Source organism: Maniola jurtina, chromosome 28 (genome assembly GCF_905333055.1).
Source record: "Maniola jurtina chromosome 28, ilManJurt1.1, whole genome shotgun sequence".
NCBI classification, from domain to species: domain Eukaryota; kingdom Metazoa; phylum Arthropoda; class Insecta; order Lepidoptera; family Nymphalidae; genus Maniola; species Maniola jurtina.
The window spans coordinates 4,865,236-4,885,920 of NC_060056.1; the positions used below are offsets into that span (position 1 = coordinate 4,865,236).

The 20,685-nt window shown below is 37.7% G+C and overlaps 1 protein-coding gene across 1 annotated transcript in view; it reads right to left on the reverse strand.

Moving 5' to 3' along the window:
* Window positions 1-18,453, reverse strand: part of LOC123879290 — a 56,202-nt gene extending 37,749 nt beyond the window's left edge. The window contains exons 1-13 of the mRNA XM_045926933.1: window positions 18,344-18,453; window positions 16,677-16,766; window positions 16,287-16,325; window positions 15,118-15,298; window positions 13,297-13,464; window positions 12,147-12,301; window positions 11,031-11,157; window positions 10,637-10,645; window positions 7,204-7,334; window positions 6,904-6,930; window positions 6,195-6,369; window positions 4,488-4,671; window positions 3,968-3,979 (exon numbers count right to left, since the gene is read on the reverse strand). Coding sequence (XP_045782889.1) covers window positions 3,968-3,979; window positions 4,488-4,671; window positions 6,195-6,369; window positions 6,904-6,930; window positions 7,204-7,334; window positions 10,637-10,645; window positions 11,031-11,157; window positions 12,147-12,301; window positions 13,297-13,464; window positions 15,118-15,298; window positions 16,287-16,325; window positions 16,677-16,766; window positions 18,344-18,406 — 1,361 coding nt within the window. The 5' untranslated portion in view covers window positions 18,407-18,453. The remainder of the gene's footprint in view (window positions 1-3,967; window positions 3,980-4,487; window positions 4,672-6,194; window positions 6,370-6,903; window positions 6,931-7,203; window positions 7,335-10,636; window positions 10,646-11,030; window positions 11,158-12,146; window positions 12,302-13,296; window positions 13,465-15,117; window positions 15,299-16,286; window positions 16,326-16,676; window positions 16,767-18,343) is intronic.
* Between the last annotated feature and the right edge of the window lie 2,232 nt (window positions 18,454-20,685).

The following is a 20,685-nucleotide window of genomic DNA, read 5'->3' on the forward strand; positions in this document are numbered from 1 at the left end:
CCTTCCAAAGTGCAGAGGGGACTGCAACTAGTGCAACTAGTGATGGAGAGAGTAACGAGTCAGACATCACTGTAAGTAACGAAACAGTCGTTCGAGGGGAAGATACAGTACTAGAGGTTCCTAGTTCTAGCTGCGAGCGACCTGTTCGTTCTACTCGTAATAGAAAACCGGTAAGATTCCAAGATTATGATTTATCTGATTCATCAGACTTATCTTTTTTGGTAAATGGTTTTATTTATGACGAACCTCAATCTTTTGATGAGGCAATGGCAAGTCCTAATAAAGATTGTTGGCTCACCGCTATGAGTGAAGAGTACAATTCTCTGATTAAGAACAATGTTTGGGAATTAGTGGATAGACCAAAGGACTGCAATATAGTTAGTTGTAAATGGGTTTTTAAACTGAAATCTGATGAATCTGGTAACTGTACAAAGTATAAAGCTCGTCTTGTGGCAAGAGGGTTTAGTCAAAAGTCTGGTGTCGATTATACAGATACTTTCTCACCAGTTGTAAGACATACTACACTTCGAATTTTATTTTGTATTGCTAATGAATTAAATATGGACATAGAACATTTGGACATAAATACAGCCTTTTTACATAGTAAGCTTGATGAATGTATATATATGGAACAGCCTGTAGGTTTTTCTAGTGATAAGACCAAAGTTTGTTTCTTAAAGAAAAGTTTGTATGGTCTTAAACAGGCAAGTAGGCTGTGGAATAATAGTGTTAATGTTTTATTGACTAACAATGGCTATGTACAAAATAATTGTGAGCCATGTGTTTATATGAAAAGAAATGACAAGCAACTAACGATTCTAGCATTGTATGTTGATGATTTTTATATCTTTACTAATAGCTCTAAGGAAAAGGACAAATTGTATAATTTACTAGAATCAGAATTTAGTTGTAAACGCTTAGGTAGTATAAAGAACTGTTTAGGCATAAAAATACATAGAGATAGAACTAGTGGAACTATTGTATTTGACCAATCAGACTATATTGTGAAGTTGTTAGAACGTTTTGGTATGACAAATTGTAAAAGTGTCTCTACACCGATGGTTGTTAATAAACTGGAGAAAGGCTCTGGTGATAATATTTTAGATGACACTGTTTATCCATATAGAGAGTTGATTGGATGCCTAATGTATTTGTCAGTATGCTCTAGGCCTGATATCACTTATGCTTTAAGTTATTTAAGCCAATTTAATACAGCATTCACACGAGATCATTGGTTGGCTGCAAAAAGGATATTAAGATATTTGCATGGTACCATAAATAAAAAATTAGTTTTTGTTAAATCGGGTACTTTTGATATGTCAGTGTTTGCAGATGCTGACTGGGCCAATGATGTCGTGGACAGGCGGTCTTATAGTGGTTTTGTTGTAAAGATTGGCGACTCCACTGTATGTTGGGAGTCGCGCAAGCAGCGATGCGTTGCGCTTTCAAGTACTGAAGCTGAGTACTTAGCCCTAAGTGATTCGTGCAAAGAAGTATGTTTTATTAGAAATTTTTTGTTTGAAATTTTTGATAAACATTATTGTTGTAGAATCTTTAGTGATAATCAAAGTGCACTAAAATTGCTTGAGACTAGAGAATACTGCCACAAAAAGACTAAGCATATTGACCTTCGCTATCATTTTGTAAAAGATTTTGTAAGGAATAAGGATGTTAGTGTTAACTATTTACGGTCTGATAATATGTTGGCTGACTTGTTTACAAAGCCCTTGTCTAGCTTTAAATATTTGGGTTTTGTTAATGAACTGGGTATGAAAAGTACAGAGTCATAGGGATTTTTAAGTTTGTTCTTTTTATTAGTCAGTCATTTGGAATATAAAGGTTTTGAGATGATTGGTTTATACACAGTCATGCTAGACATGAGATAGACAATGTGGAGATTGTTGTATTTAATTAATCTGAGTTATTAATGTTTAATGTTGTTCTACATTGTAATGTTTTTCTCATGTTACGCATGAGGGGAAGTGTTGTAAATATGAAAATTAGGGGTCAATTTATAAATGACTTGGCAACCCTGATTTTCATCTAAGACCACAGACAACCAATAGTGTTTGCTGTTTGACAGCCAAACTTTACTTAGCCTCTTCTCTTGGGCAACCATGGCGGCATCGACATGTATTAATTAGCTCTCTAAATTAATTTGTTATACCTAATAAAAGTGATCCAGTTCATCCACTGCTAATCTGCCTTATTATTTCCCCATAACTCACAAGATAAATAACTATGTAGGTATTTCCTACATAACAAAATGTAAAGTAAGTTGATAAAAGAGTTGATTTCTGGCGCATTTAAGGTGTTTTAAATTAATATTTGATAATAAAAGGTTTCTTTAAATATAAAGTTACTAGGTTTTTCCTGTGGCGCTGCCTGCGTGAATGTTTTTTTTTTTAAATTGATTCCGCATGAACCATGGCTTTTTCACGATAAAAAGTAGCCTGTGTATAAAGTCAGGGTATAATTTATTTCCATTTCTTTCAGCCAAATAGGATAAACAGTTGAGACTTGTGATGTAGGAGAACTCCTGAAGGAGTATATTTATCCTGAAATCCACGGTTTCCGCGGGATTTATGATAAACCAAAATTCACGCGAGCGAAGCCGCGGGCAAAACCTAGAAATTTTATAAGAAAAAACTTTTATTAACAGACATGCGCCAACTAAAAGTGCTAGAAATGAACTCACTTTTTTTTATATTTGAAGAAAATTAACAATAACAAAATATACCACTATAAATTTATATTTGCAATAGTCGATTATTTTAATTTTATTTACAGGTAATCCAAAAACTCTAGACATGAATCGAGAATTCGTAAAAAAGAAAAAACGATCATATACAGTTGCTCACAGCCAAGACATGTTGGATTTAGCATTAGAATGCCTAAGAAAAAGACAAATGTCTTCTTACGAAGCTCAGAAACGTTTTGGTATACCAAGAAGTACTTTGCTAGATAAGTTGAAGAAAAAACACGAAAAGGCTGTTGGATGCCCCACAAGATTGACTACACAAGAAGAAAATCAGCTCATTAAAGCTCTTGTTGCTGCATCAGATTATGGCTGTCCACTGACATTATTGGACCTAAGACTTCTTTAGAAGAAGATTCACTATTCACTTCTTTAGAAGAAGATTCGCTACACTCAGGATTCTAACTTAGAATCCTTCGCCCGCTCGGGGTTCAAACTAGGCACTCGCAGCAAAAATGAATTTTGCTATCTTGTTGAACAAATAACTATTGTTTTGGTTATTTTGATTAGGTACTATAATTTAATATGTATTACATTTTAACATATTTTTTTTACTTAAGATACCTTTGTGGCATCAAAAATTGTGTTACCAAAGTTGAATTGGTATCTATAAGAATAAGTTTTTTTTTATTAAGTACTACGATTAAAGTCTTTAATTCATTCATCATATTTCATTTTTATTTACGATACCTTTGTGCCACCCCTGAATTTAAGAACGATTTTGAACAAAGTACGCCCTAACTTCGTCTACCTAAATAAAAGTATTTATAAAATATATAAAATTAAAAGGCATTAAGGTAGTGTATTTGGACTTTTGAATAATTTTATCTTATTTATATTTTTTTGATAAAATTGGCATTATGTTTAAAATAAATTTCCTATGCATAGATGAAGTTTGGAATTTCACCTTAACTTCGTCTATTTCTTTAACGGTCATTAGCTTGCCTAAAGTATTAACAGTAGGTACACTTTCATACACACATAAAAAGAACTATTACCATTGGACGATGTTTGTCAGACATAGGTTACAGATTTTTTTACATCCGATTGGCGGAAAATTTGAAAAAACGGTCAAAAGCAGACGAAGTTAGGGAACTCTACGGTACACGTACATCGCGATCGGCGTAACTTATAAAAGTGGTAATAAGTGTCTACATATGTTTGGACTTTGGAGCGATAATAAACTATAATAGTAAGAATATGACTTACCGTTTGCCAGCTCTGAAATTAACAGAACTTGTTTTAATTATAATAAAAAGAAATTGGTAGGTAGGTCTATGTCCCTACTATAGATATCCTTATAACATTTATTATGGATAGACAAGGGCCAAACCGTAAAAGAGGATTAGTTATTAACAGTAGTAATTAAGGAAAAACCGTCCAAGTGCGAGTCATAATCGCACACCCGAGGGTTCCGTAATCGGGTATTTTTCCCGACGTTTTGATTAAAAATCTGTTTTAGAATGTACCACAGGTAAAGAAAGCCCTTTCATATGACCTACTCCACTTGTTATAGTTATCTTATTAGGATAATAAGGATTTTTTCCTTTTGCTTGTGCTATAAGACCTTCCTACCTGCCAAATTTCGTGATTCAAGGTCAACGGAAAGTAGGTACCCTATAGATAGGTTTTCTTGACAGACACGACAGATGGACAGACAGACAGATAACAAAGTCATCCTTGGGTTCCGTTTTTCCTTTTGAGGTACAAAACCCTAAAAAATACGTACCCATCAATATAATCCCGTATCTTATACTTCGACGAGTCCAGATTGTATATGTTGTTGTCAGCGGTGCGTACCATAACGCTTAACAGCCGACACCTGTCGCACCGGTACGCTATGTTCGTCCTGTTTTTGCTTTGCCCCGGTATTAGTTCTAGGGAGCGAATCGACAACGCTGCCTTGCCACTAGCTGGTATAAAAAAATTTTTTTGGAAAAAACAGAAAAGTTTCAAATAAAAAAAAGTTGAAAAAACTATAACCCGACTACGGAAAAATGAGACAACTTAAACCTGACTTGGTACAAGTAAAATAAACTAAAAAGAAAGAAACAAGATAGGTGCTTAGTGCTATCATCGTCTTCATCGTCTTGAGTAAGATTCAATACAAATGCCGTGGTCGTGCGTTGTCGACAGCAAAAAGAAAATATTCTAATTTGGTAGATAAATAAAATCATTGGGAATGCCGTCAATCAAGGATAAGAAATACGCTATCGACAATACGCTATACAGTGGACCCCCGGTAATCCGACAAACGTTTTGCAGGACATTGTCGAACTATCGAATTTGTCGGATTATAGAGTACTGCCTAAGATCCCCTATAGTATGGATTTTTTTACAAAAGAGTACCTTGATCCAATTATAAAATTCTATATATGTTATACAACATACTCTGAAGTACAAATCATACTTCACTATGTATGTCAAATTTAGTAAATTCAATAATAAGTAATAGACATGTCGGATTACAGGGGGTGCCGGATTAGACAGGGGCCGGATTACCGGGGGTACACTGTAATACAAATCATCAAGGAAAGGGTGACTAACTGACTGATATTTCAACGCGCAGATTAAATTACCTACTTTACGGATCGAGCTGTTAGTCATGCAGATAGTATATTACTAGCTGATGCCCGCGACTTCGTTCGCGTGGATGTAGATTTTTTAAAATTCCCACGGGAACTCTTTGATTTTCCGAGATAAAAAGTAGCCTATGTGCTAATCCAGGGTATAATCTATCTCCATTTTAAATTTCAGCCCAATCCGTCCAGTAGTTTTTGCGTGAAGGAGTAACAAACATACACACACACACACACACACACACATACAAACTTTCTCCTTTATAATATTAGTGTGATGATGCAGACATCCGCTAAGAAAGGATTTTTGAAAATTAAACTCCTTATGGAGCAAAATAAAGGTTTGAAATTTGTGTAGTAGACTAAAGAAGCCGCTAGTCACACTCTCACACTAATATTATACAAGCGTAAATTAAAAATTTATAACACCCCCGACAAGTGAAGGTTACAGTAACTAGAAAATAGCTGATAACTTTCAAACGGCTGAACCGATTTTCTTGGATGATAGCTAAGAACACTCTCGATCAAGCCACCTTTCAAACAAAAAAAACTAAATTAAAATCGGTTCATTAGTTTAGTAGCTACGATGCCACAGACAGATACACAGATACACACGTCAAACTTATAACACCCCTCTTTTTGGGTCGGGGGTTAAAAAGATTTTAAAAGATTTGTGTGTGTGGGTGTGTATTTTTGTAACTCATTCACGCAAAAACTACTGGACGGATTTATCTGTAATTTGGAATGGACTAACACATAGGCTAAGTTTTTTCCCGGAAAATCAAAGAGTACCCACAGGATTTATAAAAACCTATATCCACGCGAACGAAGTCGCGGGCATTGAACTAGTTACTTACATAATTTCCAATAATACAAGGTCTCCCAGTGGTCGGTGACGTTGTTTTGCTGTATTCTTACTAAATACACTCCAATCTCCTCGGGCCCCCATTTTGGAAATGCGAGGGTGATGGTGACGAATCTACCGTCGGCACTCCATTTCACTTTGTAGTGGTTCTCACTTAGTTTTGTACCCTGGGAAAAGATAAATAGATTTTTTTTGTTATTCACTATAGGCAAGCGCTTGACCACAATCACACCTGATGGAAAGTGATGATGTGGTCTAAGATGGGACGCGTTTACCTAGAAGGTGCCTATTCACTCTTGTTTTAAAGATACCCGGATTGTAATTGATAGGAAACACAGATCGCGGAAGAGTATTCCAAACCTTAGCCATGCGTATGAGGAATGAAGACGCAAAACGTTTCGTGCGTGTAGATGGAATGTCGACGACATAAGGATGGAAACTCGCCCGACGTCTTGCGGTTCGGTGGTAAAATGGTGAAGGGGGGACAAGATCGAAAAGTTCCTTCGAGCACACTCTCTGAAATATATCCTATAAAACACCGATAATGTCAAAGATGGCGAAAAATGGTCTGGTGGGAGGCTTCGGCCGTGGCTAGATACCACCCTACCGGCAAAGCTGTGCCGCCATGCGATTTAGCATCCGGTACGATGCCGTGTAAAACCAATGGGGTATGGGCTATCTAAGTGATTGAAAAAACTTACCAATTGTTTCTCTGGTTTCCGGAACGTCTAGAAACACAAGTGTAAATTAAAAATTTATAACACCCCCGACAAGTGAAGGTTACAGTCACTAGAAAAGAGCTGATAACTTTCAAACGGCTGAACCGATTTTTTTGGATTATAGCACTCTCGATCAAGCCACCTTTCAAACAAAAAAAAAACTAAATTAAAATCGGTTCATTAGTTTAGGAGCTACGATGCCACAGACAGATACACAGATACCCACGTCAAACTTATAACACCCCTGTTTTTGGATCGGGGGTTAATAAAAAAGGTACTAACAATTTTCTCATCCGCAGTCAAATTGACATACTCGATGTGCGTGAATTTGTATCCTTCAGGTATCGCCAGACGCCTGGAGCTGCTGGTGTAGTTGGTGATTGATGCTGGAACAAACTCCTCACTGGAGTCCTCTGGAAAATATGAAATATATGAACGCTAGCAAAAACGAAGACAAGTGATAGTACTGATGATAACTGATAAGATACTACAAAAAAAAACCGGCCAAGTGCGAGTCAGGCTCACGCACTGAGGGTTCCGTACTCGGGTATTTTTTCCAACATTTTGCAAATCAAAAACTATTTTTCATAAAAATAAATAAAAATCTGTTTTAGAATGTACAGGTAAAGCCCTTTCATATGATACCCCACTTAGTATGGTTATATTACTTTGAAAATTTAAACACATTTTTTTTTAATGATGTAACCACAAATTCACGGTTTTAGGATTTTTCCTTTAGTTGTGCTATAAGACCTAGGTACCTATCTACCAAATTTCATGATTCTAGGTCTACGGGAAGTACCCTATAGGTTATTTGACAGACACGACAGACAGACAGACAGGCCTATTATGGTTCCTTTTTCCTTTTGAGGTACGGAACCCTAAAAACCCAAAAATTAACAAAGAAAATCCTGTATATTTTAAAAGTTCGCAATGCATTGCAAATAAAACATCTGTCTGACGCTAGTCCAAATTGCGTAGATAGGTGGCAAGGGGTCAATGGCGCGTCATAAGCGGGGCATTGAACCCGAGTTTTGCACGCTATACATTGCGGGTTTGAAAAATAGTAAATCACTAAAACTACATTTTTTTATTATATTTTAAAAAAACTAGAGGATGCCCGCGACTTCGACCGCATGGATTTAGGTCTTAGAAGAACCCGTGGGAACTGTTTAATTGTTCGGGATAAAAAGTTGCCTATGTCACTTACATGGACGCAAGCTACCTCGGTACCAAATTTCATACAAATCGATTTAGCGGATGGGTCTTTAGAAATCCCGTGGGAACTCTTTGATTTTCCGGGATAAAAGTAGCCTATGTCCGTCCCCGGGATATAAGCTAACCCTGTACCAAATTTCGTCAGAATCGATTAAACTGTTGGGCCGTGAAAAGGTAGTAGACAGACAGGCATACTTTTGCATTTATAATATTAGTATGGATTAACTCCAACAACTTCCATACAATTATAACTACAAAATATACAAATTCACTGCAGTATGATTGACCATTACAGGTGCACTTATGAAAAAAGAAAATAACTTAACATGCACTAACCCAAATCTTTGAAAAGAGGAACCGCCGAGTTTCTTGCTGGTTCTTTCGGTACGAAAGGCATTCCGAACCAGTGGTAGATGATCTTAACGAAAGTATACAAATATTTTGAATTGTAATTGAATTTCTGAGAGACTTTTTATAAGACTTTATACTTACTTGGTATCGCTTTAAAAATAGAAAAATAATTAGATATAAAGTAGGTAGGTAGGTATTATGAATAATAAATTAACGACCCTACAGAATAAAACTTAAATCTAAATTAAAACAAAAAAAATATATCTACTTAAATACTAAATTACTACTAATATAAATTACTTTTATTTAATATAATTATTTAATATAATTATTTAATATAATTACTATTAATATAAAGTAAAAAATACTTACGAGGTATTATTTCTAGAATTAAAAACAGAAATCGTAAATAGGTAAATACAATATTGTTTAAAAATTATTAGGTACTTTCAGTTTATTTACCTAGCTAAAAATTGTACTATTAATTTATATTTTATGTTTTCTGATTGAATTATTTTTAACCCCCGACCCAAAAAGAGGGGTGTTATAAGTTTGACGTGTGTATCTGTGTGTCTGTGTATCTGTGTATCTGTCTGTGCCTAAACGAATGAACCGATTTTAATTCACTTTTTTTTGTTTGAAAGGTGGCTTGATCGAGAGTGTTCTTAGCTATAATCCAAAAAAATTGGTTCAGCCGTTTAAGAGTTATCAGCTCTTTTCTAGTTTTCTTGTAGAAAAGAAGGTTAGATAACCGTTAGGTTCATAATATTATGTCAATTGACAAATGTCAAGCTGTCAAGATGGACGTTGCCTAAATACATAATTATTTATTTGAAAATGATGTTTTGGAAAACTCAGATACTTTAGATCGTAGGCGCGGAATAGTCCAAGAAAATCAGTTCAGTCGTTTGAAAGTTATCAGGTATTTTCTAGTTACTGTAACCTTCACTTGTGGGGGGGGTGTTATAAATTTTTAATTTACACTTGTATTTATGACGTTCATTTGTACCTACTTTGAATAAAACATTTGAATTTGAATTTGAATTTGAATATAGATGACATTCTTTACTTTGATAAGATTTTTTTTTAAAAATCATATAGACTACCGCTTGGCTGCAATCAGACCTGCTAGCAAGTGATGACGCAGCCTAAGCCTAGAAGTTGCCTATTCACTCTTGACTTGAAGGTATCCATATTATAGGTGGAAGGGAAAACTGATGCCGGAAGGGCGTTCCATATCCTAGCGGTTCGAATTAGGAAAGAGGAAGCAAATCGTTTCGTACGTGTTCGAGGAATTTCAACTACGCACGGATGCAGACCTTGACGATGGCTGGCGATGGTAGAAAGGTGAAGGAGGTATTTTTTTTTCTCGTCTGACTTTACAAAGGTTAGCCAATGTCAAGTTTGTAGTTATTTGTAACAAGTTAGTTAAACTATACAAGTATGGACCCCGTCTGTGCCGGCGCTCGCCGACACACGCACGGCACCCCCTTAGAGCGCTTTCCAGTCAGTTTTAACAAAAAAAAAAAAACACTCCAAAACGGCAGAGCACGCCCGCCAGCTAACACCAACACAGACGAAGTCCTAAAGGAGGTAATATTTTAGATGCAAAATATGATTCCAGTATAAAAATTAAAAAACATACCGTCGCCTAAAAAATAAATAAAAAATAAGTCACATCAATAAAACTTTAAGTAAATATTATTTCAAAGAGTTATGTATCTAGGTACATACGTTCATATTCTAAAAGAGAAAAAATAGCAATTAGACAAACATGTATTTAAAAATAAATATAAAAAAATTACATTTAAAAAGCATTTCTTACCATCTTCACCTAGAAAAGGAAACAGAGGAAAATATTTATATTATTATTAAAGATTAATATTAAACAAGGCCTAGCATTACATTTTATTGCACCATTTTGAATAAAAAAATAAATAAATTTGAGAAGTACTTAGGTATGCGAAAATTTTACGAAAATTTAAAATAATAAAAATAAAAATCTTACGTTCAACTGGAAAAACAGAAATAAAATCGTGTTAAGTAGGTACCAACTTAAGTATAATTTTAATTTAAGCTTTAAAAGTTATAGAAAAAAACGTTTGAAAAAATTAGAATTTATCATGATGTAAAGTTAGGTACTTACCATAATCATCTGAAACAAAAAGATTTGTAAATGATTAAAAAACCCTACAACTGACGGAGAAATACCTGCCGAAAAAAATGATTTGCATGCAGTATATGTCAGGTCACACAGAAGAGATTCTTATATTTTAAGGGATTGAATATTCAAAAATCCTTTTTTAGCGGATGTCTACGTCATAATAGCTATCTGCATGCCCAGCCCGATCCGTCCAGTAGTTTGAGCTATGCGTTAATAGATCACTCCGTCAGTCAGTCAGTATGCTTTTCTTGCTGAAACGCGAAAACGCGAAATAAATCAATAAAAATCTTGTATTTTTAAAAGACTGCAGACGCTATAGGTCTGCAACAAACGTTGCGTAGATAGGTATCACAGGGTTCTATCAGGGGATACTCACGCCAAAGCTCATTAGCCATCAGCGCCTGGTCTGGCGAGGGTAGGCTGAAGATGTAGCCAATCTGACACGGGTTCCAGTGGTCGCAGACCTCTCTATCTGGGTCCAGCTCTGTCACGAACTTGTAGCTCTGAAATAATAGATTGGTAGGTATAGCTTCGAGATGTTTTTTTTTATTCACTATAGGTAAGCGCTTGACCACAATCACACCTGATGGAAAGTGATGATGTGGTCTAAGATGGGACGCGTTTACCTAGAAGGTGCCTATTCACTCTTGTTTTAAAGATATCCGGATTGTAATTGGTAGGAAACACAGATCTCGTTCAAAAAAGGTTTTTTCGTTCAAAATTCCTCAGTGCTTGAAGACAATGTGTGTTGTTCCCACGGGATCATTAAAAACTTAAATCCACGCGGACGAAGTCGCGGGCATCCTCTAGTATCTGAATAAAAAAAGTGCTCCACCACATCATCAGTATCATAGTTTTTTTTTTTTTAAAGAATATTAGCCATGTTAAAATGACTAATATTCCCCTTTCCTCTCCAACTAAGCGTCAGGCTTGTGCTAGGAGTGGGTACGACAATAGTGCAACGGGCGGGGTTTGAACCGTCGACCTTTCGGTTTTCAGTCCACTCCTTTACCGGTTGAGCTATTGAGGCTCTAAATCTAAATATATACATATAATAAAATTGTAGAAAAGTAGTGTCTGTACAATGGAAATATATAAAAAAAAGTAGCAGGGGTTGTTATTATATCGATGCCGAACCCGAAATTGTAATTAATTTTTTTTTGTCTGTTTGTCTGTTTGTCTATGTGTTTGTGCACGCTAACATCAGAAACGGCTTATTCGATTTAGATACGGTTTTCACTAATATATTGTAGTAAGCTTCACTTAACATTTAGTGTTTATTTCATGTCAATCGGTTCATAAATAAAAAAGTTATGTCAATTTAAAGAATCACGGCGAACATTTTTAACGTACAGAGTAGGTACGTACTACACGCCTCGCGCCTGATGCTGCCCGAAAAGTCACTATTCCACGCGAACGAAGTCGCGGGCACAGCTAGTATGATTGATCCTTTATCGATCTAGTAAGTCACCCACAGTGTTCTGTGACTCACCCTGTCAGGATAGTATCGGTAGTGCACCACCACATCGTCCGTGTCCTCTAGAGCACATTTGTTGGCGGTGTAGTTGAGTGAGGTCCTCTCGATGGGCGCGCAACCGATCACAGTGGTGCCATTCCGGGGCAGATCTGGCCCCTCTACTTTGTGTCCTGGGACAGATATTTTACTTTGAAAAAAAAAACAGAATAGAATAAAATAGATTTGGACTTCGTCTGTGTTGGTGTTAGCTGGCGGGCGTGCGCTGCCTTTTTGGAGTGGATTTTCTGTTAAAACTGACTGGAAAGCGCTCTAAGGGGGTGCCGTGCGTGTGTCGGCGAGCGCCGGCACAGACGAGGTCCATACTTGTATAGTTTAACTAACTTGTTACGAATAACTACAAACTTGACATTGGCTAATCTTTGTAAAGCCAGACGAGAGAGAAAAAAAAGATTTTTTTTCTAATAAACTTTTAGAAGTGCTTATGAATCGTTAAAATGATTATCTACCGCTAGTTCGGAATGCCGTTCCTACCGAGATCAACGAGATATATAAAACTAGAGGTCAACGAACGTTCCGTAAATAGGTCACTAGAAGTCAATGCCGCATCGTAAGTGGGATAATGACCCGAGTTTTACACGCTATACAATGCTGGTTTGAAAAATACTAAATCACTAAAACTACAAGATAATGCAAATGGTTATTGGCATTGGATTGTGTTAATGGTAGTCACACTAATATTATAAAGGCGAAAGTTTGTATGTGTGTGTGTGTGTGTATGTTTGTTACTCCTTCACGCAAAAACTACTGGACGGATTTGGCTGAAATTCGGAATGGAGATAGATAATATCCTGGATTAGCACATAGGCTACTTTTTATCCCGGAAAACCAAAGAGTTCCCACGGGATATCGAAAAACCTAAATCCACGCGGATGAAGTCGCGGGCGTCAGCTAGTATAATAATAACGCTAAGTTTTAGCTAGCGTTATGTGTGCCTAGTGGGAGATTTTTAACCTATTCGATCGCGTAAAAGTTAACTGCGTTTTGTATGGAATTGAAACAGCGCCATCTTCTTGTCACTAGATGGCGCTGTTTCATAGTTGAATAGGTTAAAAATCTCCCACTAGGCACCCTGGTTACAACCTGTAGATACGTTGAAGAAACTCACGGTTGCAAAAGAAGTACTTATTATCAGCGACGTAGAGTTCTTTATCCTCTGCGCTGAGGCAGGAGTCGTACATCACTTGCGTGGGTTCCACCTCCTCTTCACACATCAATACTCCTGAACCATCCGGCTCCTTTGGCGCGCGGTTGGCTGGGCAGCGGTATAATAGACCTGCGAACAAGAGGAACCGCTGGTGTGGAATGCCTGAATAAAAATAGCGAACAAACGAGCAGGCGGGTCACTTGATGTTAAGTGATTACCGCCGCCTATGAACATTGGCAGCACCAGAGGAACTTCCAATGCGTTGCCTTTCTAAAAAATTTATAACACCCCCGACAAGTGAATGTTACAGTAATAACAAGAAAAGAGCTGATAACTTTCAAACGGCTGAACCGATTTTCTTGGATTATAGCTAATAACACTCTCGATCAAACCAACTTTCAAACAAAAAAAACCAAATTAAAATCGGTTCATTAGTTTAGGAGCTACGATGCCACAGACAGATACACAGATACACAGATACACAGATAAACACGTCAAACTTATAACACCCCTCTTTTTTGGTCGGGGGTTAAAAATAGCAAGCCAACGAGCAGGCGAATCGTCTGATGTTAAGTGATTACCGCCGCCTTTGAACATTTGCAGCACCAGAGGAACTTCCTATGCGTTGCCTTTCTAATAGGTACAAGAGGATCCAATGCGTTGCTGGCCTTTCAGTAATTTGTTGGTTCACCCCTTGAATAACCCCGTGTTGTAATCAAGTGGGAATACCGGCGAAGGGAACACCTTTCCTTATGATTAGCGGTGGTTTCCCACAGATCTCTGTATTTATTAACATTGAGGAGAAAACGATAAAGCACATTCTGTGCTAATGACCTGACCTATCACAGCTCAAGCATTCATCTAGAGAACCACAGTATAGTTAGTGTGCTAATCTGCCAGGCATCGTCAAGGTCTGCATCCGTGCGTAGTCGAAATCCCTCGAACACGTACGAAGCGATTTGCTTCCTCGTTTCTAATCCGAACTGCTAGGATATGGAACGCCTACCGTCATCAGTTTTCCCTCCCACTTTTAATATGCGTACCTTCAAGTCAAGAGTGAATAGGCAACTTCTAGGCAAGCGCGCTCCATCTTAGGCTGCATCATCACTTGCTAGCAGGTCTGATTGCAGCCAAGCGCTTGTCCTGCTTACCATATTCCAAACATTACTTTAAAAGTACTAGACTCTAGAGGGTGCCCGCGACTTCGTCCGCGTGGATTTAGGATTTTAATTCCCGTGGGAACTATTTGATTTCCCGGGATAAAAAGTTGCCTATGTCAATTACAGGTACCCAAGCTACCTCGGTACCTTTCATAGAAATCGGTTAAGCGGAATGGGTTTTTGGGAATCCCGTGGGAACTCTTTGATTTTCCGGGATAAAAAGTACCCTATGTCCGTCCCCGGGATATAATTGCTAACCCTGTACCAAATTTCGTCAGAATCGGTTAAAATGTTGGGCCGTGAAAAGGTAGCAGACAGACAGACAGACAGATAGACAGACAGACACACTTTCGCATTTGTAATATTAGTATAGAGTACTAGAGGATGCCCGCGACTTCGTCCGCGTGGTCCAGTCTTTAGGAATCCCGCGGGAACTGTTTGTTTTTCCGGGATAAAAAGTAGCCTATGTCCTTCCCCGGAATGTATCCTAAGTCTGTACATTTCATTAAAATCGGTTCAGTGTTTAAGCCGTGAAAGCGTAGCAGACAGACAGACAGACAGACAGACAGATAGACAGACACACTTTTGCATTTATGATATTAAGTAAAGAAGTATAGATTACCTTTCCGTATAATGAGGGGTGGCTTCCCACGGATCTCAGCTACGGTGACGCCCTTCTCAGCGTTCTGTATGGCCGTCATAACGCGCTTGTATAGCGTGGTGCGACGCTCTTGCTCCGCAATGATGTACGGCAGCAGCTCCTCCGATAACACATCCACCTTCTTCTTAGCCTCAGCATTCATCTGTATTGAGTATACGTTAATAATAATAATATATAAATAGGCTTTAATATTTTCTTATTGTTTGCTAGTGTTTTTGACGTGACAACGTCTTATAATTCGATAGAGCCGGCTGCACGCACGAAAAAACATGACTCATGCGGCGTTACCTCGCTCTGAGGCGTTCCATGTAAGGCTTGAAGTGCAAGCGAGAGCGCGGAACGAGCGACAAAGAAGCACAATCGGCCTTTGTTGTCACGTTCAACTATCGTCAGTAAACCGACTTTACAGACAACCAATTTTTTAAATAATAGGCCTACCTAACTAAGAAAAAAATACAATAAAACTTAAAGCCTTTACCTTATCTAATTACGACACAAATCATGCTCGCGTGGAATGGTGCCAATAATACTGGCTGCATTTCCAAGTTAGTTAATAATATGGATATGTATAGTTGCATTTTGAATCAGAATTTACATAGTTACCTGTAGCTCGTTATTTTTTATTTATTTATTTTTATTCAGATACAAGTTAGCCCTTGACCGCAATCTCACCTGGTGGTAAGTGATGATGTAGTCTAAGATGGAAGCGGGATAACTTGGAAGGGGTAAGGCAGTTTTCATTAAACCCATACTTTGGTTTATACACGGCATAGTACCGGAATACGAAATCCAGACCAGAAATTTAGAAAGTTTTTTTTTTTTATATTCACTATAGGCAAGCGCTTGACCACAACCACACCTGATGGAAAGTGATGATGTGGTCTAAGATGGGACGCGTTTACCTAGAAGGTGCCTATTTACTCTTGTTTTAAAGATACCCGGATTGTAATTGGTAGGAAACACAGATCGCGGAAGAGTATTCCAAACCTTAGCCATAAGTACCTTAGAAAATATAAAATTCTAGACCCGTGCCGGGAATGGAACCCGGGACCTCCCACTAATAAGACCACACCGCTTACCACTGCTCCAGGGAGGCCGTCGTTTACAAAGGTTTGTATAAAATCACTCACCCGGTCCGCATCTTTGTTGAATTTTATTCTCGTTCCGTCCTGGAAGAAAACAATTTCTTTGGCGCGTGATTTAAAACAGAGAGCCCTATAAAGCCTAAAGCCCGGACTTCGTCTGTGTTGGTGTTGGCTGGCGGTCGTGCTCTGCCTTTTTGGAGTGGATTTTCTGTTAAAACTGACTGGAAAGCGCTCTAAGGGGGTGCCGTGCGTGTGTCGGCGAGCGCCGGCACAGACGGGGTCCATACTTGTATAGTTTAACTAACTTGTTACAAATAACTACAAACTTGACATTGGCTGATCTTTGTAAAGCCAGACGAGAGAGGAAAAAAAAGCCCTAAAGGTTGCCAACCTTCGATAGGAGATGGCACTACAAAAACAACAAGAGGAACTCACCACCGCCTGCCTCCTCACGATGTTAGCCAGATATCTGCCTCGTCTGGTAGCTGGTAGGAGCACACTGCCAGGCTGTACCTCCTCACCTGTCTGTATTAGAAATACGTTAAAAACCCGGCCAAGCGCGAGTCAGACTCGCACACAATGGGTTCCGTACCATCGTAAAAAAATAACACAGATTTTTAAGGGTTCCGTACCCCAAAAGGAAAAACGGAACCCTTACGGGTCTGTCTGTTAAGAAAACCTATAGGGTATTTCCCGTTGACCTGGAATCATGAAATTTGGCAGGTAGGTAGGTCTTATAGCACAAGTAAAGAAAAAATCCGAAAACCGTGAATTTGTGGTTACGTCACAAAAAAATATTATTTGTTTCAGTTTTCAAAGAGATAACTAAATATACCAAGTAGGGTATCATAGTATGAAAGGACTTACCTGTACATTCTAAAGCAGATTTTTATTTATTTTTATGCATAATAGTTTTAGATTTATCGTGCAAAATGTCGGAAAAAATACCCGAGTACGGAATCCTCGGTGCGCGAGTTTGACCCACACTTGGCCGGTTTGTTTTTGTTATGTACCTATCTTCAAATTCACGGTTTTCGGAATTTTCCCTTTACTTGTGCTCTAGACATTGCTACCTGCCAAACATGATTCTACGTCAACGGGAAATACCCTGCATAGGTTTTCTTGACAGACACGACAGACGGACAGACAACAAAGTGATCCTATAAGGATTCCGTTTTTCCTTCCTACCATACTTATAGGTTTTGATTTCCTTGACGACACTTGGCAGACACGGCAGACAGAAAATGAAGTGATCTATACTAATAAATAAAATTGGAGTGTCTGTCTGTAATTTCGAAATAACTACCGCATATTAAGGTCATATGGTTATTTGAACGATACTATATAACCGAATCACACGTTTTTAAAATTTTTGTCTGTCTGTCTGTCTGTTTGAAAAGGCTAATCTTGGGAACGGCTGAACCGATTTTGATGGGATTTTCACAGACAAGTAGAGAATTGACCAGGGAGTAACATAGGCGACTTTTTTAACCGACTTTCAAAAAGGTAGTTGTTTTTTTCTAGCTATGTACACCGAAATCTCCGAGATTTCTGAACCGATTTGCGTCATTTCTTTTTTAATTTATTTATTATTAAACCAACAACTTCCATACAAATAAGACAAAAAAATTTACAAAAATAACTTCAGTATGGTTGTCAATTACAGGTGTATACTTTATAATAAAACTAATCGATAGAGGAACTTTGCGACATTGTTTCATAAAAAATTTGGAGTCCAACCCCTCAATCCTGATGCTGCAGGGGATCTGACCAATCCACGCGGGCGAAGCTGCGGGCATCAGCTAGTCCTAACTATAAGAGTGGACTTCGTCTGTGTTGGTGTTAGCTGGCAGGCGTGCTCTGCCTCTTTGGAGTGTTTTTTTTGTTAAAACTGACTGGAAAGCGCTCTAAGGGGGTGCCGTGCGTGTGTCGGCGAGCGCCGGCACAGACGGGGTCCACACTTGTATAGTTTAACTAACTTGTTACAAATAACTACAAACTCGACATTGGCTAACCTTTGTAAAGCCAGACGAGAGAGAAGAAAAAAAGAGTTTCTTTTGAGGTAGGTAGGTACCTACCTACTGATCCTAATAAAAACTTACCGGTTGGTATCCACATAACACAGCTTTGAAAAATTCCAAAAATAATAAATACTGCCACAGCATGTTTCCTTTGATTGAAAACGAATTATAAACTAAATTAAACGCAAATAGAATTTTATCAAAACTAAGTTAATTGGTTTAGTTAGGACTCCTAACGATTGTTATCGTGGATTTATTAACAATAACTACCTAGTTACTTTCTATTATTTTACTAACCCCCGACCCAAAAAGAGGGGTGTTAAAGTTTAACGTGTTTATCTGTCTGTGGCATCGTAGCTCCTAAACTAATGAACCGATTTTAATTTAGGTTTTTTTGTTTGAAAGGTGGCTTGATCGAGAGTGTTCTTTAGCTATAATCCAAGAAAATCGGTTCACCCGTTTGAAAGTTATCAGCTCTTTTCTAGTTACTGTAACCTTCACTTGTCGGGGGTGTTATAAATTTTTAATTTACACTTGTAGAAATTCGCAGTTGTATAGTGGATAAGGGTGAATACTTACATACTATCCAACACTAGCTTCTCCTTTCAGCAAAGGTGGCCAGGTAGAGATTGCTCTAAGCAATAAGGCCGCCTTTGTACACAATTGTTTTTTCTGTTTTCTTCTTTCTGTGTTGTTCCTTTACATGTGTTTTTTGTGTGCAATAAAGACTTCTATCTATCTAATATCTGAGAGTTTGGAGTTCAATCCCAAGCAGACAGACTTTTTTTTTTATTTGGATACAAGTTAGCCCTTGACCGCAATCTCACCTGGTGGTAAGTGATGATGCAGTCCAAGATGGAAGCGGGCTAACTTGAAACGGTATGGCAATTTCATTAACCTATACTCTTGATCGGTTTCTACACGGTGTCGTACCGGAACGCAAAATCGCTTGGCGGCACGGCTTCGCAGATAGGGTGGTAACTAACCACGACCGAAGCCACCAGACAATTACCAGTAGTGAGCTGGTGATAGGGTTGAGATAATGATGAAGAAATAAAACTTGCATAATATTTGAATATCACTTTATTACTTAGAAAAAGAATTAAAAAACTATATAATTTAACTTCTTAGCTTTCAAATAAAGTAATTGGTTGGTGTCTCAAAATGGTTAACGCCCACTGAATTCTTTGTCTCTATCATTTGTATGGGATTACATAACAGAGTAACAGAGACAGCGCTATACTAATTTCTTCCCGCGCATAGAATATAGACCTAAAATTTTAGTTGTTTTGAAATTGTGTTCAAAAGAACTAGCCACTTTTCATGCAAATAATTAAATATTTTTATAGCTACTTACAAAACTAATATCCAAAATTTATGGAAAAGTAAAGCTCGATTCACACTATATAGTAACTACAGAACAGATTTTTTATACTAAGTGTGATACTAATACATGAGAAACTATTATTTTGATCAACGTTGATCCAAGTTGGTAGATAGATAGATAGATAGATAGGTAGGCCTTATTCAAGAAAATTCTAATCAAATACCAAATCAACTAGTACACTAAACTTCTAGGCAAGTGCGTTCCATCTTAGGCTGCATCATCACTTGCCAGCAGGTCTGATTGCAGCCAAGCGCTAGTCTATAGGTAAAAAAATAATTATGGATGAGACCTGAACGTACTTAGCTCAGACTTTTAGAAATGAAACGAGACAGATTTATGTCAGAGACCTAACTTTGTCTCTTTTTAGGGATCCGTACCTCAAAAGGAAAAAGGCACCCTTATAGGATCACTTTGTTGTCTGTCTGTCCGTCTGTCAAGAAAACCTATACGGTACTACCCGTTTAAATAGACTCATGATGGATGACATCTGAGCGTACTTAGCTCAGACTTTTAGAAATAAAAAGAGACAGATTTATGCCAGAGACCTAACTTTGTCTCTTTTTTGGGTTCCATAACCCAAAAGGAAAAAGGAACCCTTATAGAATCACTTTGTTGTCTGCCTGTCTGTCCGTCTGTCAAGAAAGCCTATAGGGTACACTTCCCGTTGACCTGGAATCATGAAATTTGGCAGGTAGGTAGGTCTTATAGCACAAGTATAGGAATAAATCTGAAAACCACGAATTTGTGGTTACATCATTTAAAACAAGTGTAAATTAAAACTTTATAACACCCCCGACGATCCAAAGTATCTGAGTTTTCCAAAACATCATTTTCTAATAAATAATTATGTATTTAGGCAACGTCCATCTTGACAGCTTGACATTTGTCTATTGACATAATATTATGAACCTAACGGTTATCTAACCTTCTTTTCTACAAGAAAACTAGAAAAGAGCTGATAACTCTTAAACGGCTGAACCATTTTTTTTAGATTATAGCTAAGAACACTCTCGATCAAGCCACCTTTCAAACAAAA